This window comes from Lissotriton vulgaris, chromosome 3_1 (assembly GCF_964263255.1).
Source record: "Lissotriton vulgaris chromosome 3_1, aLisVul1.2, whole genome shotgun sequence".
Classification (NCBI taxonomy): Eukaryota; Metazoa; Chordata; class Amphibia; order Caudata; family Salamandridae; genus Lissotriton; species Lissotriton vulgaris.
Window position 1 is genome coordinate 691815471 of NC_141689.1, and position 26423 is coordinate 691841893.

General features: G+C 42.6%; 1 protein-coding gene across 3 annotated transcripts in view; it reads right to left on the reverse strand.

The window, feature by feature from the left end:
• The window catches only part of EFNA5 (ephrin A5), a 424468-nt gene that overhangs the window by 158859 nt on the left and 239186 nt on the right, over positions 1-26423 (reverse strand). The window contains exon 1 of one of the 3 annotated variants that reach the window (XM_086960999.1): positions 14437-14530. The exons of the other annotated variants lie outside the window; for them this stretch is intronic. Within the exon in view, the coding sequence (XP_086817125.1) occupies positions 14437-14465 (29 nt within the window). The 5' untranslated portion in view covers positions 14466-14530. Of the gene's footprint in view, positions 1-14436; positions 14531-26423 lie in introns of those variants that run through there. 3 annotated transcript variants of the gene reach the window in all.

The window sequence follows — 26423 nt, forward strand, 5'->3', positions numbered from 1 at the left end:
AAAAGGATTGGATCTATTTCAATGCTGAAACATGTGCATGAAGCCAACATGAAACGTGCGTGCCAAGTGTGCGTATGGTGGACACGCACCTGTTTTCAGGTATAATTCTATTTCCATTACTGAGAAGGGTGCGTATCGAGCTTTCAGCTTTAGTCCCTGCTAATATCCCTGAGCGCAGCCATTTAAAACAATTATGATGTCTAAAGTGCTGGTCACCCGTTTGCTTTTTTTTCCTATATTCAAACATTCCAGGAGAGCCTACTGACAGTAAAGGCTAATTGAAAGTCACTCTCCTAAAAATCAATTACCGCCAGCTCCATGCGCTGATTTGCAGTGGCCCTCACACGGTGCAGAAAGAACACAATCAAAGCAGTTATTGTCTTCAGGTTGACTGGACGATCATTTTGATTTAGTTTTTTGGGCAGTATTTGTAATCCTCAACCTTATGCTATGTTTTCAATACACACTTTATTCCGCATTAATGAATTCGAACACCCTCTGTTTTTAGAGGACTCTTTCCGGTGAGTAGTCACTAATGTCCACTCACCTGCATTTCTCAATCTGATGGTATCGGCCTCATGAATACGACCTTGTGAGATCTCAAATGACAAATGCTTTTTTTTTCCTTTTCTCATTTCACAGGCTCACAGTGCTGGCAGCACTGGGGCAGCTCGCGCTATGTTTTGCTGGTCTGTGGTGCTCGTCTAGCAGTGGTTTCCAGGTCTAGAACAAGAGTAAGAATAGGGGGAAATCTTGGCTGTCCAAACTACCTTTGGCGGAGAGTGACCGTGGCCGCCATATCTTTAGGAAAATGCATAGGTCTAAAAGATCTACCTCTAACAACAAATTTGGTCAAATAAAAAAATAAGAATGCATTTACAAAAGAAATACCCATCAGACATTTTTGTCAACAAGACTGACTTTGATATAATCTTCTTTCGCATGGGGTTCGATGGATCACTCCGATTCGCAAACTAGGGTATGTGCAATTTGCACACTGACTGTTTTTTTGACTGGGAATGCAATGTGCCTTGCAGCTTATGTCCTTATAGGTCCCAACACAAAGTGTCCGTTCACAGGTGGTCACAGAATGATCTGCTTAGTGAACAGTAATTAGGCAGGCACAATGTTTGTGCCTCCCTGTGAATGGCTTCCACTGCAGGCGCGGAGGCCTGCCTGCAAGGTACAGCAGACCTTAATCCCTGCATCTGATTTCCAAAATAGCTATTTGTTTTCCTTTTGTTAGTGTAAAGCAGCCCATGTCCATTACATACAAAGGTGACGCTTTTGAAAAAAAATGGGTCTTGGATGGACATGGGAGGATTGCAGTCACCCCTCGCCCCCTTCGTCCGAGGCTCCCAACATGATTCGTGAAGGCAAAGGTGTCCCAAATAGGCACCTTTCTCTTTGTGAATCAGTTACCACCCCGACTTGGGGATCAGTAAGCCATCAATGGTTTGAAACTGTCACTAGTATCACAAATCATTGACACATTTGTTTCCGAATAAGAAACAGGAGCGGATTCGCCCTTTCACGCCCCTCCTCTTTGCGATTCGGAGTGGATCACAACAGCCTGTTTATGAATTGGCCCTTTTTTATGAAGTACAGGTGACCCTGAAATATGGTAAATATTTCATGGTTCACTGTGACATGGGCTTTATCATCAAAATAGAAGTCTGCCAAACCAATCTGATGAGTTCAACCATTGTTGGGGCTACTAGGATTATGTGGCAAGAAGGAGAAAACGATGAAGCAAGGTTTCCTGAATTATGCAGCAAGAAAAGCCAAAGTAAGTGGCCTTATTTGGCACCCTTTCTTGAAGTATTTATTATTGATACATTTGATACGGAACACGTTTTTTGTTGAAATCTGCAAATTTTGCAAATTAAGTAGCAAATCTACAATCAAGCTGTAAACACTGCAGCCATAGGATCACCTAAATCAGCTGGCCCTTACCACTGCCCATTGTTTTATTAACAATGTGTCCATGAAAGGTAAACTAAACCTAAACATTCTCATTCCAATCAGTGCCAATTGTTAGCTGCACTTTGAAAAGAAAGGATTTTTCAATATTTATTTTGAAAGTTTTATATAGCGCGGACAAGATCTTTGCAGATATCAGAGCGCTTTACAAAAAACAGGGGTAAAGAAACAAGGTGGTGAATAACAGACTTTTGAGCAAAGAGTAGTTGTAGGTACAAGATGAGTAGCAATATATGGTAGGTACATGGGGGGCATAATACTCAACAAAAACCAATTATACAAATCGACAATCATACAAAACAATAGTGCAGATAGGTGCAGAGTCTCAAATAGATCCAAAGTACAAGTTCAGGTGAATTTAGTCATGATATATTCCTGAAATAAATAGATAATATAAAACTACAGGTAATGTGTAATATAGTGCTCAGGGATTTTGATGATATTTACAATAGGTCTTGTATCTTATTTGGCCCCCTTCCCTCTCTCAGTGTCCAGCTCTTCCTCTCTTCTTCTCACCCGGTCTCCCTCCCTTCATCTCCTCTCCCTTTCTCACTTATCTCGAACATTCTCCTCCGTCATTATGAAACAGCTTGCATGTATAAGAGAACAAATGCTGATCCACGGCCTTTGTTCTAAGAGGAGATCTAATCATAATTTATCACAGGAAAAACATATAAACCACAAAAGGGCCAGAGCAGCTACTGAATAATGTATGCCAAATAATTTATGCTAAACTGAATCAATAAATGTTTACTGCATATAATATAAATAATCTGTAGCACACTTTCAGTACCTCATATTACTGTATATTTGTCTCTCTTAAAATCTACTTAGAACTCCCTAAAAGACAATTAGGTCCATCTCATTTCTGAACATTCACACCGACTACTTTGCATGGAAGCTTTATTCTATTCTTTTTTGCATTTTGATTGCATGTTTATAGATAAAGCTATATCTCCTCAATAGATATTCCACAGTAAGAGCACAGTGTGTGCATTCTCTTTGCTCATTGTGATGGAAGGACATTGTCGGCTTAATATTATCACCTTTTCTTTAGAGCTGCATACAAAAACCCTGCATCCTTGATCTGAAATTGGTACAATTGCACTAAACTGGGGCGAGGGAGGACCAAAGTAATAGGGCAATCCATCTTAAAGGTCTTTTCGAAGAGGTAAGCTTCTCATCTGTTTCAAAGTGGTGGCCCAGGTATGAGGAAGTTCAGCACTGTGAATAGGAACCCCACGGTGGCCCTGGCAAATGACATTTTGGTTGCCCTCGATACCCACAACACAGAAGTTAAGACCTGGAAGACTGGGAAATATGGTCAGCAAATGGTATGATTCAAATTAGAATTTTAAATTACATATGTAGGACCACAGAATGCGACCACCCTGTAAAGTGAAGTGGCTGTACCAAGTGACTGGAAGCCAATGCTGTGGTGGTAAAATTAGCGTCTATCTTCCCTATGGAAAGTAGTAGAAATATTTTAAATAAAGAACGTGTAATAGATACTTGAAGAATTTCAAGCTATGAAAGTTTATAATAACAGAATGCAATGATGTTCACGTTCAATTCATACAGCTGGTTATGTAGATGTGGAACATTGCCTGATGAATGTGGAGGTTGAAGTGGGCAGGATATATGGGAAACCACATAACCATGACTTTTCTCATCCATTTGGGGGGTAAAACATCCCTGTAAAGTTAATGTCGACCTTGAGGTGACTCCTGCAAGCCCACAGCAATCATAAGATTCACACATGATGATCAGAAAGGGTTATGAATCAGTCATGCGGACGCAACAGGCAACCACGAATACACATATGATACATATGTCGCCCATTAAGACTTTCTTTGTCCAAAGGGTTCATTTTATCCTGTTTCTAAGTGCCCTGTCTCTGTTATCACTGAAGGCAACTTGGAGGTCACTCCTTTAAAGTCAGCTAAACTGCAAGCGCCGCACGCCTGAGCAGATCTGAAGCTTATGTGATTTTAACATTATAACCAGAAAATGGAAACGCCCCCTTCATACAAACCCACCCACAGTATTTCTTTCTGGGGCTGGGGGTGAAGCTAAGCATCTTTCACCTACTAGGTCATATACTAATACACAGGAGCAGCTTTTATTTCCTTCCACCTGCGAGGTGGTCTGGAGGCGTCTGTTGGAGCCTCTTCAGAGAGCTGTCAAGGCGGGGCCGGCCTGTCACCTGCACGAACATGCTGCAGTCTCGAATGTCCGGCTTGTCTTCTCAAGTGTCACTTGTTATGTTGGTGAATATTAGTGTGACTCCACGCTGAGTCACATCCTCGGGGCTGACACAATATGTCAAACCTGAACGGTGCCAAGTGCAGGGAATTCAATCCTGCAGGTTTGTGACAGGAGGGTAATCTGATTAAAATCAGATCAGGTGTAGATTCTAGAGGCAAAGGCGTGCCTGTTTCTCTCTGCCTGCTACCGCCCTCTCTGCCTTGGGGACGTTAGAAAGTTCAGTCCACTGGAAGCCAACATAAAATACTGTTTATGAAATCACTGTCATGCATTTTAAACTCCAGTAGTAGTCGCTACGTTTAGATTTAACACATGGAAAGTATATTTCAGTTAAATGAGGTTTCCGAGTGCTGTAAATAACTTTTATTGGTTATTTCTCACCTCTGCATGCCACAACTGTGAGAAATGTTTTAATGTAGTACTTGGTTAGAAAAGTAACTTTGGTACAGAGTTGTTCTGCAATTGCAAACCTATGCAAAATAACAGGGTTTGTAACCACAAAAGGGATTATTACAATATGCAAAAAGCTCTACCACAAGACTTATAACTCTTTTCTACAGCACGAACTCGACCCAAAGGTATTGAGTGCTTTACATGAGCACCAGCTACATTACACCAGGACATATTCATATATTCTGGGCATGGCGAGATTAAGTGATTTGCTCACAATCACAGGATATTGAGCCGGTCCCAAGACACGAACCCGGTTCACCAGTTCCAAAGTCAGCAGCTCTGGTTGTAGGAGGAGGAGCTGGGCATAAAAAGTGCACAGCCTTGCTATTAACTAACTCCAAATGTATGCATCATGGGTTTGTGATTGCAGCTTTGGTCGCAATCGATGGATCAGTTACTGACCCCCTGATTTGGGGTGGTACTTGAATTGCAATGGGGAAGCTGTCACCGCAGGACAGCTTTCGCTTTCGAAATTGTGTTGGCAGCCCGGGAGGACAGGGGATGGTGTTAAGAGAAGATGTTTACCAAAAAAGGGGAAAAAAATCAATCAAATAAAAAAGCACTTCTGCCTTCTGCTTTAAAAAAAAAATCCAGCTTGGGAATGCAAATGTAGGGATGGAGGTCTGCTGTCCCTTTCAGGGCTCCATCCCTGTGTTTGCAGCCAATCACAGAGATTTGCATATTCCAACCCCCCTAATTCATTTTCATTAGGCAAGTTGTTTAGAGATCCCCTGCAAATTGAAATTGTCTGATGCAACCTATTCAGCATGTAGGTCACAAAACGTTGGTATGCAATTTGCGCCCACTTGCGCCCGACCTGCCTGTACATATATCAGGCCCTAAGTTTTTTAATTGTAGGTACATAAAAAAGTCCTCCAGTAGCATTGGGGAAACAAAGTGAAATCACATTTTCATTGACTCCTCCAACTATTATGTCATTACAGAAGAAGACATAACATACCTATGATGAACCCTCCTCCACCCCCAGTAACTGGTCAAAAAAACGCTTTTAAACAATCTTTGAAACACAGGCTTCAGCATGTTAATATGGGGGATTCATCTCAGGCAAACAAACAAGTGACTAAGACTACCTGATTTTCAGGTACTTACTTTGTGAAGTTCAATAGACAAATTGATTAAAGCAAGCGGTCTGCAAAGCAGTCCCCAAGGGTTACGAACAACAACACAGCAGTAAAAGTTGCCATTACTGGGTCTCCATAAACGACCCGTTTGCTATTCTTTCTTCCCCTCCTTTCCTGGTAAGGAATCGGAGTACCATTACAGCCCGACCATGCAAAGTCTTGCAATATTATTATGCCCCGAACACAGAAAGGCAGTCAAAATCTTGGTGTAAAGTGGGCTGGGACTTACTACCAAAACCCTACGTTAACAGCCTAGTCCCCTACGCTGCATTCCATTAGATGTGGCATACCCCCAGAGGTCGCCAATAAGAATCTCCCAATTTGTATCCTGATTGCACTACACCAATGTGCTAGTCTTACAGATTCCAGTATATCTCTGCGGAGAAGCCCACTCACGAGATCTGCTTTCAAAATTAAGGGATTGTTGGCAAACAATTTTTGGTCCTGGCAAAAGAAATGTGGAATAGACCCCTGAGTGAAAGCAGTCCAATTCAGGACCACGTAACATTCAGGAAATATTCCAAAAGCAGGGTTTTTACCCTGCATGTAAAAGCTATCCAGGAAAGCTGAAGCTTAACTGTGTAAACCATCAGACGCCATGCCTAAGTGACTTAACAAGAAAAGCAACAATAATGAGACAGACACTGAGAAACGAGATGGGATGAGAGAAAGAAAAAGGGACATGGGCAGACACATCGTTTTTGGAAACAGGGAAATCACACACAGATGGGAATAGGGTGGAAGACCCGTGTAAAATACAACCAGGGAGAAGCAGGCAAAGGTGCAGAGTCGCTGGAACAATTATACAAATAAAAGGCACAAGAGACCCTAAGCGCTGAAGGAATTGAGGGGGGAGGATGAACCAGGTTGTGGATTTTGTAGACAATCGAATGGACCTGGGAATGTAAAGGGTTGATTGACTCGATGATAGGTACCCTCTGGGGTAGGAGAGCCACTAGGCTTCCAGGCTCAGGAGGATTTCAGAGGGATAGGAGTACGCGTATTTAGACATAGAAAGATGGAGGAAGTACAGAAGGTACATTAGCATGAAAATGGGACCCCCTCTAATATTACTTCAATGGTCAGGGAAAGAGGGGAAAAGCAAAGGACTAACAGTAAATATGTTCCCCCTTGACCTCAAAATTTATGACGGTATATATCCAACACTTTAATTTTAAGACTTTAGTACATGAGGGCAAACAACAAGAAAGAGTTTTTTTTATATAACTTTATCATTTTATTCTTTTTTTCTTTTTAGTTATATTTCTTAGTACAAAAATAGTTTTTCCATTTGTCAATTTATCATATCAGTTCATATATATTATCAAAAAACACATAGTATAAAACACATCATTTTGTAATCTCATCAGTAAGAAAACTATTTTATGCAGGGAAAACAATATGCAAAACAATCAACACTCTCCCAAATACAAACATCCCTTATTCATCATACATGCTGCATTCATTCTTAGATTCTGCGTCTGAGGGATCGCAGATGGACGTGCAATTGGTACGCAAGGTCGACGCGTTTCGGCAGTGTGGACCGCCTTCCTCAGGACCTGTATTGCAGAATGCTCAGACACAAACAATATTTTTATGGCCCCTGCATAATTAGATATCTTTTGTTTAGAAGAAGAGATTCCTGTCAAAATTGCAGCAAAGGTCTTCAGGGTTTGTTTTTGTAGTACTACCTATTTTATCAGGAATTGTCTTTTTTTCTTTTTTCTAATTGTTAGTGCAAAGGCTTGTTTTTTGTGTATATTATGGATCCGGCGTTATACTTATTATCACAATATCTGGGACTTGGAGTGTAAGGTTGCTCTCTTCATAAATAAAAACGCAAATAATCACTGTATTGTTGTAGTGGAACCGATGAAAGTCTTATCTCTAAGTCAGACACATCTCTCTTTAGAAAAAACGGTCTTTAGCGGTAGAAAATATAGGCGATGTAAGGCAAGGCTCCTCCTTATTCGGTTTCAGGGAAACATTATTTTAAATCCTTTCGGTTCCTCTCTCGTCCGGTCCAAAACTTCCTCGCTCGCACTGACAAGGACGCCTTTGCACTAACAATTAGAAAAAAGAAAAAAAGACAATTCCTGATAAAATAGGTAGTACTACAAAAACAAACCCTGAAGACCTTTCCTGCAATTTTGACAGGAATCTCTTCTTCTAAACAAAAGATATCTAATTATGCAGGGGCCATAAAAATATTGTTTGTGTCTGAGCATTCTGCAATACAGGTCCTGAGGAAGGCGGTCCACACTGCCGAAACGCGTCGACCTTGCGTACCAATTGCACGTCCATCTGCGATCCCTCAGACGCAGAATCTAAGAATGAATGCAGCATGTATGATGAATAAGGGATGTTTGTATTTGGGAGAGTGTTGATTGTTTTGCATATTGTTTTCCCTGCATAAAATAGTTTTCTTACTGATGAGATTACAAAATGATGTGTTTTATACTATGTGTTTTTTGATAATATATATGAACTGATATGATAAATTGACAAATGGAAAAACTATTTTTGTACTAAGAAATATAACTAAAAAGAAAAAAAGAATAAAATGATAAAGTTATATAAAAAAAACTCTTTCTTGTTGTTTGCCCTCATGTACTAAAGTCTTAAAATTAAAGTGTTGGATATATACCGTCATAAATTTTGAGGTCAAGGGGGAACATATTTACTGTTAGTACAGAAGGTACAAACAAACTTTAGGGTGGATGACCGTAAAGACATAGAGATCCAACCCTTGGGGACGGAGCACCACAGCCTCAGAAAATTAAGGTTTATACTCAAGGAAATGACAAGCACTTTTTTAACTAAAGCAGACAACCACACAGTCTTATCACATCCAAAACTCTACATTAATACCCCAGAATACTCTACAACACCCCCACCAAGAGATCATTCATAACTAACTACAACATGCTCCATACATCACACTGCACCACTAGACACAAATATGAACAAGATAATATGACACTGAATATACACTAGTAGGCCAAAACACATAAAGATAGCAGATCTCAAGGCACTACATTGCAAATCACACATAAAAAGAAACCACACTGCCCTACAAAACATACCACTGCACCACACCATAAATGACAACCAGCCTTGCCTCAGTGAACTACGCTATTACGCTATGTAAAAAGCAACAAATCATCCAAAAACATACAAAACCCAGTACATTCATACAAGCAACTTGCCCCACTCCAGCCAACAGCATACCACACACAACTGTGTCACACATATAAATTACAATGTAAAATCACTCCACATGCAAAGCTTTTCATCCACATACGACCACCCCCCACCTTATCACATTCAACATATTACAGCATAATCCTACACCACAATCTTCTACTCTATAAGCTGACCCAGCACACATTGATCCAAACATCTGAGGTGTGCTACTATCACCATAGCAGACCACGGTTCATCTCATGAGGCATGTTTATTGAGCAACAACCCCTAACACTCCAAAACAACATTCAATATATTGGCTTTTCTTCCCACCCATCAACCGTTACTCTACACCAAATCAAACATACAATTCCTACATCAGAACACTTGAAAAACACCACGCCATATCAATTCAATACACTCTACCATAACAAGCCACAAACACCACCACACTATAAATACATGTGCTAATGGTATGAACTAAAGACCATTAAGGACACCTGAAACTTACCGCAGTAGAGGTACTAAATTCAAGGAGGAACTGCTGAATATGCAAGCGGAAACAGGACCTGACAAGGTGGTCATTATGAGGTATGGCAGCACATCTTAATTCTCCTGCATTTCCCGCCTCAGGCTCTTCAAGTAATGCAGTGCACGCTTATTCACATTTTGTCTTAGAAATACACGTACTTCCATTTGCTGAACGTAGGAACAAAAGCTTATAATGGAAACCAAATTGGGAGGGAATACAGCTAAACACTTACTCTAACAGGAAGCTGAACTTGCTTTTTTGCACACCCCATAATGGCTTCGCCTTTTATATACAGTGTCCGGGGTTTAGCAGCTCACGTTTTTAATTAATGCAAACACGGAGTAAAGCTTGGTGAATCATTTTTTTACAGTTTTTATTATTCTGAGTTTATATAATGCTAGCTAGATTTGAAGGTATCAGAGCGCTTTGCGTGTTATGTGATAACATTGACAAGAGGTACATGAGAGGAGTCATAAGAGGTATAGTTGAACAATACAGCACTAAGTGGTTATAATCGCATACAGTATATAGTATAACATAAGTACCCTGTTCCTGCGTAGCCTCCCCCATTTTTTAAAACTATTCTAGAGGCTGCCCTTCCTGCCAACTGTGGCTCATCTTGAGTTGCTAGTCCAAGAATCACTTTTTCATTGAGAGCCAATGACGTCACAGTTTAGAAGGCAACGCCCTATACGCTGGAATCAACAGATCCCTCCTTCACAGACTCCAGACCATCCAGAAAGCCGATATATCTTAGCCGGTTTCGGGTGTTCAAGAAATGGTTGGTGCAATTAGGTAATTTTGTGCTCATTCTAGTTTGTCCTCTTCACTAAATCTAAAGAAACATATCTGATATTTCTGTCCCTGCCCTCACACCCAAGCCCTGTATCACACAATTTCCCCTGAATGCGCAACCGCATTTACAAAAGTGCTAATGAGCAGAGAACGCAACACCCTGGTCCTGTTAGCAGGTAAATCCGTGACGAACCTCGGCTTGGCATTCCCATGCTGCCTTAATAGATTCCGAACTCGAGAGTGTACAGTTCATTAGTGCTTACACCTCCTGGTGGCTCTTCCTGCGGAACATTTCAGATCGCTTCAATCTTTGCTTCGCGTGTTCTCGCTTTGCGATTGCAGCACCACTGCATTTCTTTAAAGACTAGCCTTTTGTTTTTTTAAATCATAAGCACCCAAACGCCACCTCCGATCCGCCAGCCACGCCCTCGCCGCCGTCCCACGCATCCGCAGAGCCACCACAGGAGGAAGGTCCTTCTCCTACCTGGCCGCCAAGACCTGGAACTCCCTCCCGGCCGACCTGCGCCTGACCCAAGACCACCTCTCCTTCAGGAAGAAGCTCAAGACCTGGCTGTTCGAGCAGTAGCGGCACCCCCCCCCCCAAAGCGCCTCGAGACCCTAAACATAAACAATGTTCCTTAAACAATCAGATATCTAGCATGATAAATATAGACTGGAATCAGAGCTAGAATTCACAAGTCCAGCCGGACAATAATTTTTATAATGCGAACAATTAGACAACAGTAGTTGAGAACAACAATCTAGTGGGACACAATCCTGTATCCTCTATTGACTCAACTATTCAGCAAGAATAGTCAAATTATATAGCATAATGCAGCTCATTTTTTGATAGGCTTACTTCATTATTCTTTCATTTCTACACCTGGTAATACTGCCAAGGCAAACATTTCACCTCATTAGAAGCAGTTTAACAACCAAATAAAGAAATAAGCAACTAGAAGTTGACCAGTTTAGCTTTTGCAAAGGGCCTTCCACTGTACACAAACACATGCTGCCACGTTTTTAGTAACTTCTGATCTGTTTCACCTAAAAACAAATGTTTTGCTAAATCTGCAGATTATGCAGATGTTGAATTATGTGGCAAATTCATAATTAAACGGAAAAAAAGATGTTGCTGCAGAATCATAGAATTCCAGTGGCCCTGCATATAAGCCACTCCACTGATTGCAAGCTCAACTCGGTGACTGGACATATTCTAGGTACGAGACTTCCTTTTTCAACGACCTTCATTCTCCAGTGCAATGTTTTTACAACACAGTTTCTCACTATGCGGGCAGAAGCATAGTAGATAACCAGTTGCCACGGACAACAACTCTAAGCTGAAATTTGTCAGTGAACAAGGAACTCCTATGCAGCTTCCCCACAGATGCTGAAAATGACGAAGGAGTTCATCTGCCCGCTTCTTACCCTCAAATTACACACTGATGGTAATGATGAACTGTGGTCATGCTACCTCACTGACCAGCAGCAGCAGGACGTAAACTACAGGGACGGCTCCTCAGCTAAGGCAGAGGAGTGTTTCTCTACTGCTTTAAAGCAGTGCAAACGAAAAATGTAATTATAATAACTGAACATTATTATCATTTTATTTTTAGTATTGCAGTTGCACTGCAGCCAGGTTGTTAGGGCGGCCGGTCTTCCCCGACGTCGAGGGAGGAGGAGTGGTGGCTGCACCTTAAGTGTGAATTGCGGTTTGGCCGGCTCTCTCTGCGAAACCGTCATGCACACTTTGCTTGCTCTCCACAGGTTGTATTGTACAGCCTGGGTGGAGAACATGCACAGCCTCCGAGTCCCTCTCGGAGTGCCGAAACATGGCGCTCAGACCAATCACAATGCTGCTGTAAGGCAGCGCTGCGATAGGTCAGGGGATTCTGGGAGGCTGTGTGCTTCCTGCTTCCTGTTAGAGGAGAGGCAGCGGCTGGCAACAGTGATGACCAGGAGCGTTTTCATTTCTTTTGATTTTTTTTCCTAACATCTCCACCTTCCCCCACCCCTACCACCATTCTCTACCAGCCACTACTGGTAAACCACGAGTTAACTGACCATCTACAAGCTGATTACTAAAGCAACTCTTCTGCTCTACAATAATTACAACTTCTCTCTGTAAAGGTGCTAAGCATGCAGTACAGGTAGGCAGCCTGTCCGACTCCTCAGTTCACTGGGGTTTTCCTTCTTTTCTTACAGGGAATTAGAATGTATGCATTGGGTATTTAAGTCCTAATCAGTGATTCTGGTCGCAAAAGGCAAGCAGGTCCTGCAAAAAATGTTGTTTTTGTTTTTAAGCATTTGGTATTTCTTAGTATGCAACAAATAATTTATTTTACAATGTTGCACACCAAAAAGGAATCAATCAACCACACTGCAGGTACAACGTGATGAAATACAACGAAGGACCAGTTGATGTCACAGTAGCATGGGACTTGAGTCTCTGGTGGAGGAACTATGTATCATGCAATCAACTAAAAGTATTACAGGCCGAGTCTTTAATACACAGGGGAGCGCCAGGCAAGTAGAATAGGCTCTGTGTGCAAGAAGCATCTTTACAAGAAAAGGAGACATCCAGCATGGAGTTCAAACCATTCATTGGCAAATAAACATTAAGAAACTTTGCATAAATCCCTGTCCAGGGGGGGTTGTTTTTCTATCAGCGCTGAGAAATGTGTGATGCAGTATAATTATGTACATAAGGTCTTGAGGTAGGTAAGATTACATTTGTTACCATCCTCCGCTTCAATTCTTTGGTGTCTGCTCTTATACATCTATCAGACTGCTCTTTCAAGCGCATCAGCATTCTTTTAGGGTGTGCAACTTAACACAACTCCAAGAATGCAACCCGCATGCAAGGGGCGTACCCCAGACATTGTGTCGGGTTCTCTATATTCGAGCTCACGGCAAGTGGCGTATTCTAGATCTCGTGCTCTAATGAGACCTGAATACTATACTTTGAATACGAAATATTTCTTACCATCACCAATTCAAATATAGTTTAATCAACAGGAAAGACTCAATTATTTATTGGCATGTAGTCATTTTTAGCAAGAATTTTTTTTTGTCTCTTGTAATATCTCTGTACAAGTCTCCTAAAGATACCTTAGAAGAAAACAACTATGTCCGAGTAAAATTGGTGCTTAAGCCTTGCAAGGCTCACAATAATAATTTTCTCAGAGCAATACTCTGTCATAAGTGTCCAGATCATAAATTGTCTTAAACCGATACTTCGAGATTGGGGGGAAAAGGCTAACCAAGAAGTCAGAGCAGCTAAAACAATCCCAGGATGATTATTTTTCTTTTTTTGCATCAAACAAAGAATGCTACAATACCAAATCTACAGGGGCATTGGAACAGGATGTAACTGTTTGTACTCCGAGTACAGATCTACAAGGATTGTAGCAAATAGTCCAAAGCATTGGTAACCTATAGGATGCAGTGCTTTTTGCCCAAGGCACCTTTTCTGGATACTTTGTACTAACTGTAACGACTGCGGAAAAAGCAAACCCCTTTCCAAGTAGCCAGTCTGCATACAGTAGCAACAGTGGCAAAGGTAGGACTTCTGGAGCAGAAGTAATTCTGCCTCTATGAACCTCACATGGGAAACACTTTAGAGTGGGTAACTGACTTGTTCGCAGCATTTTACTACTTCCTACAAAGCACTAGGGAAAATCTTGCATAGAAACTAGTTCCTGTCCAAAAGTAATGCACACTGTTTGCTACACCCTAAACGTTTTTACTCCCTAAACCTTTTAGTCATACCCAAGGTGTTGTTGTGTTTTTCTTTATTGTAAATGGTAAACAAGGTTCAACTGGAAGAACAGGATTGAGAAACAAATGTGTGATTCAAATGAAAATTGAAAACAATTTTAAGCACAAGGCAAATGATGTAAAAGACTCGCTGTATTAGCAGTAACCCCGGGCGTAGTGTGCGTAGCAAGGCTATGTGGAGGTCCACCGAGTGGCAAACAAACTCCTTGGAGCTCCGCTATGCTACGTCACCCGCCTCCAGCCCCCCCATTAAGAAATAAGTTAACCTTAATTAAAGAGAAACTTAAAACCACTTACCTGTGTACCGCAGTGCTCGGGGCTGCCATCCTCCTCTTCCTCGCCGTACCAGTAATGCTTGAGAAAACTGCACAGGAACACGCGCCCACGCATGCTCATTTCTTGTGAGAAATTCGCATGCGTGGGTGTGCGCATGTGCAGTTTTCTCAAGCATTACTGGTATGGCCAGGAAGAGGAGGAGGGTAGCCCGGGGATGCTAAGGTACACAGGTAAGTGGTTGTAAGTTTCTTTTTAATTAAGGTTAACTATACTCTTGTTTCTTTTCAAACCGAATAAATCTTTTGCCTTTTAATTAAGGTTAACTTAGTTCTTAAAATGGGATGGAGTCTGGGCTGGCAAACTCTGATCCTCTGCAGAGTTTTGCCTTCCCCGCGTTCTCCGTGGAACGCGGAGAAGGCAAATCTCTGCACACTCCTGGGCGGAGAGGAGATCTCCGCCTGGGGTTAATTAGCAGACGCTGCCTCGTATCTCGTCAACCCATATAGTAGATATAGGAGCTATGATAAGCATTCTAGCTGACACAGCAATATCACACGCATGGGATCAAAAGGAGTGTGATTTCATCACAGGACACTATTTTACAATAAGTCATGGAAAAGCTCTCTTATTTAGTGAGAGTTGCCACGCTGAAAAGCAGCCACGGCCGCTGCAGATAAGAGCGGTGGAGCCGGCTGAGGGGGTTTCAAGAGACGACCACGAGGGAAATTTAAATATTTATTTAATTTCCCCTTTTAGTCGTATCTTACCTAGCCGGCCCCACCGCTCTTACCTGCAGCGGCAGTGGCTGATGAAAGTACTTGCTCAAAAGCTTTTTATTTTCTTATTCAATCAACTATTTTGTAGAAAACATGCATTTTTCAAAGAAAATCCCAATGCACAATTTCAAGAAAACATAGCACCAAGCAATAGGCTGTGACTGAATATCAATTGTGTCTATGAGTTGAAATAAATGTATTACTAATTACAGTTGTGAGCCGAAGGGGAGCTTCTCGCCGCAGATGAGCACTAACCATTGGAGGCGGTTCTTCTGAGTGGTCAGTGCAGGGTGCTGCTACTGGCTACGGGGCGTCATCGTAGAATGGTTCTTCAGTCCTCCACCCTAATATGAATGAATGACGGTATAAGTGAGTAAATGGGGGAGGGATGAGCCAGAGCGAAGCGGCCATATGCCTAAGCGTGCGCCATCTCACTGGACATGGGCAATAATTTTCCAAAAGCATCTGTTACAAACGCTTGTCGAAGGTTTACACATCCTTGTAATTTCCCCTGTTTACACAGTTGCTTCCTTCATGTCCTCCAGAGAAATAGCCAGTATCTGTAATTCATGCATTTGCAATGGCCAGCCAGTGGGAATCATTTCTGTGTGTTTCACGGAAGGGTCACATTGGAAGTGAAAATCTCTTGCAATACGGGGAGTAATGGCCGAAGATTGTAGTAAATGCTTCTGGGTGTATTCCTGCCTTGAACCTGGCAAGATTGGCCTGTCAAGGCAGTGAATATATCGAGCAGAATTATATCCATAAGCAATTACTTTCAGGCATGGCATCCCTCTGCCAATCAGACAATCCGGGGACCTCGCCTTGCCCTCACTTAACTCTCTGCCTGTTAGGCTGTGAAAGGAGTGATTTGTGAAGAGCGAGAGTGTACCTGCTTTTGACTCTGCTGCTGCTTTACACATATTGATGAGGCAGAAATGGCATTGAAAGTGGATGAAAGGAAGACCTGGTGCCACAGAGCAAAAAGGTTCGTGGGCCGCATCTACGCCTTCTTCAGGTCTACCATTACTGACCGCTACACGCTTCTGCTGTCAAGGGACTGTGAACTATTTCCAAGCACAGAAAAGATACAGCATACATTGATGTAGTAACATCACACAGGTGTGAATAATGACCTCGCACAAGGATCTATCATGCAGCAAAAAAAAACTGAGGAACGGTGTCAGTGAAATCTCAACTGCCGCATCAAATAACAGCAACACCTACTACACGTTCAGACTTTCAAACTATACTAAAAGTAACTTGGTTTGGTGGTGCGTCAAACTGTAAAAAAGTGCCAGGTGTGAAGAAGCAACCATGATAGGTTTGTTAACACTGCATCTTTGAACCTGGCCAGGATCAAAAATGCAGATAACAAATGAAATCAGATCTCAGGCTGCAGTGGTGAATTTCATTTAGCCAAAGGTTAAAACCACTAAAGATCTGGGATGTGCAGGGAAGACCTACTAATCGTTAACTATTGTTACCACCGGTGCCGTAGCTAGCAGGCGAGATCCCTGATGAAATATCCCGACCCCTGCGAAGTACCATCAGTGCATTATTTTGTTTCACAGAAGAACCCCTGCATCACCAGTGTGCTTTTCTGCTTTGTGCAATTTCTATGCAGAATGCTAGTAGTGATTGATGAGGGTATGTTGGATGAACCCTTTTAATTGCAGAGCTTGGTAGCTGCCAATCCAGTGATGCCAAATCAACTCCGTCTTAACCTTTCTTTGTTGACCAGAAGGGGCTCTGTGTGGCAGGAGATTTCGGACATCTGGGACATGAGACCAAAAGAAAGATGGAAATGTACCTTGAGTTTGAAGGATAGTAGACATCTAGCTAGTAGCCGTGGAGCATACGCTAAATATTGAAGAAAGAGACATAGAAAAGGCTGCCTTTGGTATTTGATATAACTGAACACTTTACAAAGATCATTATCTGTACTTAGAAGGACGATCTTGAAAATGATTTTCTGTACCTTGGCAGTACTGGACAGTCAAGTCCAGTCGATGCCTGATTGTAAGAAGATGCATATATAGGTATTCCTTCATATATGTACACACTACACACACACACATTAAATATGTCTACGATTTAGGGGAAAGACCTGACTAGAACCACATGTTTTATGAAGCAGGTGTTCCATCAAGAACCTCTGGTTTCCAAATTCAACAACTTAGTGATGAGGCAAGAGAAAAAGAGGCAGTAGAGTAGGAACAGGAATAATAGCCTGAGAAATGAAGAGTGGTAGTATTGTGTGAGGTAGAAATGGTAGAGTGCGAGATGGAGAGTTGGCAGGGTGACAGATAGGACAGTAGTGAGAGAGACAGCTCTATTGAGGGACAGAATGTACGCTATAGAAATGGGTAAGAGAGCAGAAGGCAGAGATAATATAGGAAAGAGGACAGGGGAAGCCAGGCAGACAGAGATAGTACCAAGTGATAGTAGAGTGAACTCAAATGGGATTGCAGTTAACTACAACAGCGAGAGAAATAGGGAGATGTACGGTGATAACGTGAGTGATAAATAGAAGACAGTAAGAGAGATAAAAAAACACAATCAAACCCCTGCAGTGATTCTTCATGAGTGACTATTAATATATCTTTGAAAATTGTCACAGCTGTCAAAAATGTTGCCTATTCTTACTGTACAGTTCTTTTGCCTCTACCACAACAAAAGGCCCTGTTCTGCAGCAGAGATCCATGCTGTCTGATAATAGCGCAAGGGATTTACTTCGGATATGGCCCCTTTCAGTAAATTCATTGACGGTCAGAGATTCTTCAGCACAACAAAACGTGAAAGAGAGTCTACAGAAGCACAATATGACCAATCTAAAACTCAGAGGTATATTGAGGAACCACCATCAACGCTATGTAGCAGTGACTGCTTATACCCCAGAGTCTATGATGTCTTACTCGTATCAATTGAATACTTTCTTGCCACGATTATCAGGGGGACTCACCTCACCAAACTCTCTTGTGGCCAGAGCACTGAATTGCATACTTGAAACCACATCCCTGCTGATGATATCCCTCTCCTATGCTGGGCCATAATAAAAACGGGTATGGTCATGACGAGCTCAGCTCGTCATGAGCACAGGAGCACTGTGCCTCATGACGAGCTGAGCTCGTCATGAGCATCGAAGGGGTTAAGCCATATGTGTTCCGATGGACTCCTGGAATCGGTCTGTAAATACACATCTGCGAAAGGTAAGCACATCCATATACCAAGGGTGGACAAACACTCTATGCGGCATCTACACTCCTTTGACACACCAGTGTATGTATCCCTATGATCTTTGCTGCATGCAGATTCTTAATCTAGGGGCCGCTGAGCGATCCTGATTGTGTCGAACAATGTGCATTGCTGTTGTAGTTATTGCCCAAGAAGGTCATGAGGATGAATCGTTTTTTTGTAGTCTGGCTTGACCGTGCAGCTGTCACCAGACAATTATGTGAAAACTACCAAAAGATGGGCTTTGGCTCCACCCACATGTTTGGAGCCAGGAGTACATCTTTTGATTGGCCGGATGTTGTGGGCTTCCAGATAATATTGCTCACCTTGTGTGATCATTTTTTTTTATCCAGCTGCCAGAGCATGAACTTTCAGGGGAATACACATGCAGTTGTAATGCTAATAAAATGCCTTAGATAACTATATAATTTATGGCATTTGTTTCAGGCAGCATCACGGATGCGTGGAGGCAGCCTTTAGTAGACATAGATTTTTAGATCTGGCTTGATAGTGCATTCATAAGACAGACCTATTGGCATTGCCAATGCCTGTTAAAAAATGTTACACTAACTCAACAGAAGGAAATTGAACTCTGAAAGATTGAGTCCCAGACACGGGGCACATTTTGGGAGAAAAAAGGCAGAAAGGCGCGCTGAATTGCTCGAAAAAATAGTTGTACATGTTCTTAAGAAGCTTTGAAAGCAGTAATTCGCCTCTCGCTTCAGGGTTCTATTGAATGACTTCCTCCCTGCCCTGCATGAGGTGACCTTTCTATCGATTCTTTCCTGCCACTCTTCCGAATGGTTTTTCCCTTCAAAGCTGCATCAGGGTAGGCCATAAGAAAAAAAAAAGGAAAATCAGAGAAAATTCAACTGACATTTCCACATCACAACAAAACCAATGTCATGCTGTTCTCTGATTCTGTTTAATAGCTACTCACTAGCCCCCTCAAGAAAAAAACAGATAGGTATAACGGGGCCATATGTATTAAACGCAGGTGTGCAAAGGCTTTGATTTTTGTTTTGAGCATGCATTTTAATAACACATGCACCAATGTTCAAGCAAATACTTCGAAAAGGCTGCCTACCTGGTGAATTTTTCCTTATGACTAACTAGGTCTATGATATGAGTAAGATGAGGAGCGGGTGGCAAAAGGAGGAAAGGGGGGTATGTGAGGATGGAAATGAAAACTGGCCATGCCCATTAAACTGTAATTTTATTAATATTCACATATATTGTCTAAGATGTTCATAACCTGGATTCACACACGAAATAACTCCTCTAAATTGATGAGTGTGTGTGTTTCTAGGAATGGTAAGGGAGGGGATATAACGATGGTATTGGGCAAAAGGTTGCAACCGGGAAAGCACATTTCAGCGATACTTATTCATGAAGAAGTTCTGCATAGTGATCCGCCGCATAAGTAAGCGTGATGCTCTAGGACCACGCGTGCAGATCTGTGCCTTTGACGGAAGTCTACTAGTCGTGCATCATTTGTGGTGAATCAGTAAGTCTACATCAGATATACAAGGTATTCTAACAGGAGTAAATGGAGGACTTTGTTAAGTAGTTAATGGAGGACACACGATTTTTATTCAGTTAAGCAATGGAGTTTGTGTACCTCACCCTGTTCTCTTGCCTGCACCTGCACTATAGAACAGTGCTTTGATTGCATCACACGGGGCACGCACACAGCAATGTGGGTACACATGAATAGTGCAAGGCTACCCTCCAGGTGAGTTGTGCGCTATATAAATATACAGAACATGAATATGCTGTGTGGATATACGTGAGAGTTTGAGCTATACACCAATAGGGAAATGTACTCTGGTTCCTTGTGAGGCACGCACACCAAGAGTGCACTCTTGAAAACAACAACGGTTCATTATTTACAATGTCCTAAAAAAAAGGTACGGGATGGACTTCATGGTTATTCCACAAATTTTATGTACATTCCTATTTAAGGTTTGCTACTCCCTGTTTTACTATGAATTTAACTAGTCATTTTATTCACATCAGAAGCAAGAGACGGGCCGGCCGCTCCCAAACTGTAGCTGGGTTATGGCACAGTTTATTTGAATTAACATAAATATAAGACTTTTGTGAATGCCTTTGGTGGCGATGGATGACAGCCTGCTTCTTGCTTAGGGTTCCAGGTTTCTCCGCTATATGTACAGATCAACATTGCGACTGCTACTGCCAAGTGCAGACTATCAGATATGAGGCAAATGCTTAGAATGGCCAGCTGCTTTGGGTACTTTCAGGAATAGGGAAATTGAACTTTTTTTATTTACTTTGGAAAGCAAAAGAACTCCTCAGTATAATGGAATATTCCCACGTTGCTCTAAAGCAAGTTCCTAGCCTGCGACAAAGTCCTTCCCTGCAATGTAGGAACCACATATTTTTGTGTATGATGTCTTAAAAGCTATGTATTCGCTTTTACTAACATTTAAAGTTTATATAAAAATTGTTATATCTAACTCAACTATTCTTACAGAACTCAACTTAAACGCATCTCAAATTTGCTTAGAAAAAAAAAGGTTTCAACTGTGACAAATGCAGCACAGTTCTTCAAAACGCTTTGTTCCGCCTAAACTGCGGGACGGGTAATGAAGAGGGATTTCATTACAGTAATTGCGCTGGAGATAATCTGTGTAATATTTATACACAGGATGAAAGGGATTCTGTTTTTAAATGAGTGTAATTCAAATAAAAAAAATCGTCTTGACAGAAGCATAATTACAGTGCTGCTTTTCTGCAACTATTGTACATTACAGAAATGAGGTACGGAAGAACGATTTTCAGTTTTGCTGTGGATGCAGGCTTGTGTTTGCATTTCTTGGGGAGAACAATGAACATTCACTGGTCTTTGGTTTCAATTTCAATAAATTCAGGCATGGAAGGGCAGATCTGCTGAGTCCTAGGCCTTTAGGACAGCCACTGGGCTATATATGACATGTTAACTCAATCAATTTGGTTTGAATATTCGTGCATCATTTTTGCTCAAATAAAGAGTCTTTTGTCAATGCACAAATCTTCGTGCACTGTGTATGTGGTAGTGAGGTAGCTGTGCTTGACAAAATAGCAATCTCTGTGTTATTGGGGCTGGAGCTGTAAGGGAAACTGGACACAGCAGAAACACTATCCAGGAGTGAAAGGCTATAGAAACACATTTCTGGTAAGTGCACGGGGGCCATAACACAAATGATTATTCTCAACTAAGGTCAACTTAAGATTGCAAAAATATCCATTTGAGCGCACAAATTCACAATCTTGATCCACGGAATCAGGATTGGCATAATTTCCTATCATGAAAGTGCATTTGTGAACGTGAAAATCCTGTCAGTGGGTTGGAATTTCCGCACCCACGCCTTTAGTTGTAATGGTGTGTGAGTCCCTGTGTAAATGTTGATGAACGTCCACAACTCATCGGTGTGAACGACCACAACTTGTATTTGGTTATTCATCCAAACATTTTAACTGTTTTCCCACCAAAAAAACATGCTTGAAAATGTATTACGTCACGGGGTTGGTGTAAGTCTGCTACCAGAATGGGAACAGTTAGGGAACACTATCATTTTGAATGGGGTCTAGGCTAAGTTGTTCCTCCGTGGGGTAAAATATTTGCCCTGTTTAAAACACAAACAAAAGTAAAAAATGGTCATGCCAACTGTGTTACATTTCTGTAAGGTAAAATTTCAATCGAGTAGAAATTCTGCAAGAGCAAATATTATGCATGCGAGTGCGTATGGAAAACGGAGATTGACTCCGGCTGGTAGCAATACAGTTGAAACAGTTTGATGATTGAACAAATGTAGGAGATCTGCTCCGTCCTAATCCTCAATAACAAATTCCCAAAATATCCACATTTCCTTTTGTGAATCAGCTCCACCATTGACATTTCTCAAATGTCACTTAGTCCAACAACTACTTTTCTGTGATGTTCTCATTCTCACGATGCTTTTCTTCCACATTTAATATCTCTGCTTTCAATCCCAGGCCACAACAAGTTAGTGTTGATGGAACTAAGCCAACACTCAATGTGAATGTCTTGGACTTCATAAAGGGTGGGGTGGCCCCTACCATGCAACAGAATCCCATGTATTGTGGAGGTCCTGTTACCCTCGACAGCCTTGGCTGTCCGTAAACGGAATTATAAGACTAGGAGCTTGTGGCAGTCTGGCATTAGTGCAAATGGAAAGTGGTGCTGCTGCCACGGGGAGACGCTAGACACGAACTTCTCTGCAAGTTGAGAAAACTGGTCGACAAGTCTTCAAAACTGAGGGCATCCACAGTTCTATGCCAGAATATTGAGGCCCAAAAAAATCGATCTCCCAAAATATTGTGGTTAAATAACGACTTCCAAAAGGTTGAGCATTAGCCATCAAGTTACACATATGTGGAGTTAGGTATAGTAAACCCATACTCGTTTTTGGGTTCTCTGATAGTCCATATTTTGTCAGGTTAATATTTAAATCTCGATATTCTTGAACTAAATCTGTATTCACGCGTTCGTAATACTTGCAAGACACTCTCCCGCACCAACAAAACCCAGCATCGAGGTACTCACAAGCAAAGAGAAACAAACACAAGGTGTGCTGAAGTTCCCGCGCTCCCCGATTATAAACCGGCCTTCTTGGGAGGCAGCCTCACTGGAATACATATCTGCATCATTTCTTTGCCACAAAACAGGACGCACCCTTCCCCCTCTACAGTGATAGCGCCTCTCCAGGCTGCAGAGCGCCTGCGCGGCTGTTCTGGGGGCTCCGCGGGCAGCAGTTTCTTCTCCCGGCTGAGCTTTAAACAACAAGCGCCAATAATTCAGCTTTTAGCCGCACTGACAGCTTCGTTAGAGCCACGGCGCGCGACGCTACAAATAATCCGCAGCGCGCGGGGAAGGATGGGGGTCCCACAGGCCCGCGCCTTCACATCTCTCACAGAAGCAACTTTGAAGTCCAGTCGAGGACATGCCAGAAATGAATCAGCAGGAATAAAACACCACAGCCACGCAATAACGTGACGCTGCGTCTGATGCGACTCGTGCTCGGGCGCTGCTGTTGTGTCGCCTTTGAAATCCAGGCGCCTCATCAGAGCGAGCCGCGGCCTATAGAAATACACGCTCGTGTGCCTTGCAAAAGAAAACCTATCTGCTAATGCGAGAACCTGCTTTCAGCAGAACATCGCTGGACTAATGTTGTGGCTTATTGCCATAGCAACCGAAGCTATCCTTTCTGCAGAAAGCTGTTAGATAAGCACAATTAGGGGACTGAAGCTTTTAAATTTACCTACCTGTAACTTTCTATCTGCTACCTTATACTCGACATGCTCTAGTAACTAGAGTACGCAGAGCACAGCATCTGTTTGGGTATGTTTTTCACCTGCACTATAAATTTACCCAGATATACCGATATACAAATACCCTGATGGACAGGGAGATGTTATTAATCGACTGAAACAAGCCGCGTTTTTCTATCTGCCTTATTTTCCATATGGTTGCTCTGCCACAGGGGCAAGAATGGCTGTAAGGTCACTGGCCATCCACTGGCTTTGCCTGGAAAAGATCCCTATACACTGGAAGCAGAAGCCCCTCCCCCACCTCAACTCCACCAATGGGGATTCTTGATACAGTCTTGATATGGACTAGTCAGCCCTTACCGCACACCCGCCCCCAAGAGTTTAATAAATGCAAGGGAGAATACATTGTAGTTAGAAGCTTGATGGTGACAGAAATACTAGAAATGCCAGCATCCCATGGCCAACACACACAACGATTGAGGGTACCTGCAGGCTGGGTACCCTCATATGCATCCAAGGCCACCCAGAAAACATGACAACAATGAGAGAATGTTACTGGGTGACTCGGCGGCTTATACTATGGTTTAAAAAAAAACGCGGGGTTCTCTCTGTATTGTCGTTTCTATGATCTATGAATAAAATGAGAAAAACGCATAGATTTTCATCCTGCTCCTGTCCAATTGGTTTGTGATGACGCAGCTTTAAAAACAATTCAGGGAAGCTGCAAACACGAACCTGATTTGCATCATAAATACAGGAGTCAATATGAGCCCGCCTTGTCTTCGCCTCATGACGCCACAGCAGTCAGCATAGGAAAAGCTCAGCCAAAATCAATGGATAGCCAAATGAGCCGATGCAGACATGTTAGCTCAAGGCCTCATCTGTAAACAAAGCCAGTGGCGTGGAGACACCCGAAGCAATTAACGCAGTTTCCCACCATTTGCTTTTCCGTACCGCACACGTACAGCCTGTGCAGCAGAGTTCATTCAACCCGCCTACATCTGAGGGAAAAGACAACCGCAACGAGTCTCCATATGAAGAACTCCCACAATCACCGTCCAGGAACGTCAGGGTGTCTGGTAATGCATTAATATCCACACTACTGACAGTATTCAGAAAAGTAAAATCAGGAAAAGTAGAATAAACTGCAGCGACCCCTGACTTACACCGCACCCCTGTATGGAGAGACTGGACAGATTCCTTGCCTGCTTTAGTGCCTAAGACTCCCTTGCTACACCACCAGCACTAGACCTGGACTAAAATGTTAGATCCTTATTTGCATATACATGTCCAATCACAACTCATACAGTTAGCAGTAAATGACTCCTAGATTCACTTTTCCTATAAAGACTGCTTAAACCTCCATTCTGCTACACTGAAAAACTAGGCAGGTTGGGGACCAAAAGCACTGTAATATGCGTGGACATGGCCTGACACCGGGTACACACACACAATCCCTGTACATTCAGGCAAAGCTCTGCTCCGGGTGGTACATGGTCAGTGCCCTCCTGAAGATGGCAGCTCTCCACCGCTGAGAGGCAGAGGGAAACTGTTGACTGGTGGCGTCCAGTCAACATGACTGCCACGTGACAATTCTTGTCAGTCCTGACTGAGGAGCGCCTCTTTATCCTGTGGTTTGACTCGCATCAAGCATCCTATGGATGTGATCAACAGCCACACAAAATGTTTTATAGCCCCTGGAGAGCACTACTCCAAAACCATAGCGCTTGCGTTGCACGGATGCAAGCACATACCTCAGTGCAACTTAATGAATCAGCATTTTGTGAAAATTCACCTTTGCTCCGGAACAAACCCTTCGTGACTGGCCCCATTGTTTCTTAAGAGTGCGTTAAAAGTGTGATTTATGTTTTAAGCTGTACTACTTTGTTTATTGCTTCTGGTTCGAGTCCTCAAAGTGTTGAAACTTAAAATGGGAAAATGCCTCAGCAATGTTCTTTTTATTCATTTAAAAATGTCAGTAAACATCGTTTAAAGGATATTCGGGTTTACCTATCTCGCTTCTTCAGTAGGAGACCCCCGAGTATAACCGTAGAACATTACATCACGGTTTCTTAGCAGCCATTTAAGTGCTACCTAAAGCTAAAATCGCATGCGGAAACCGGTCGGCCTGGTAAGGTTAACCTTTCCAACACAAAGCGAGGCACGTGGTGCCACAGGGCGCTTCACCGCCTCAAAGTGAAAGCTGATCCGGGTTACGTGATGGTAACTGCGGGCGCTGTTTGACCTGTGGGTAAGGGCAGCGGATTTCAAGTGCTAGACACTGCTTCATCGACATGTGCCCTGGGGCGGGGAACAAACACCCCTCCACAAGCTTAAACATTTACTCCAGGCTTCAGCTATTGGTAAAACTTTAAGTCTTGCCTGATGTCCTTTGACGATGGCTGCAGCCAGGCCCCGTTTTCGTGCCTCTCTGCACGAAGCGTCCTACACTCCTCAAGGGGATTGAAATCTCCACTGTACTGTACCCATTAATGCAATGAGACTGCAAGTCACAGACAGCACTGCAGGGCAGGCTAAAAAGCCTTGTTCTCAGGTGTGTTGGTTCAATTGGCTAAGTTACAATTAATCAAGACTACAACTCCCATAATGCACGGGTTTGTAAGAGCGACGTCCAGGAATGGAAAGTGGTGAAACATGGAGCCACCTGCCCCCCCCCCTAGTTATGGGTGGAGCGGTTTC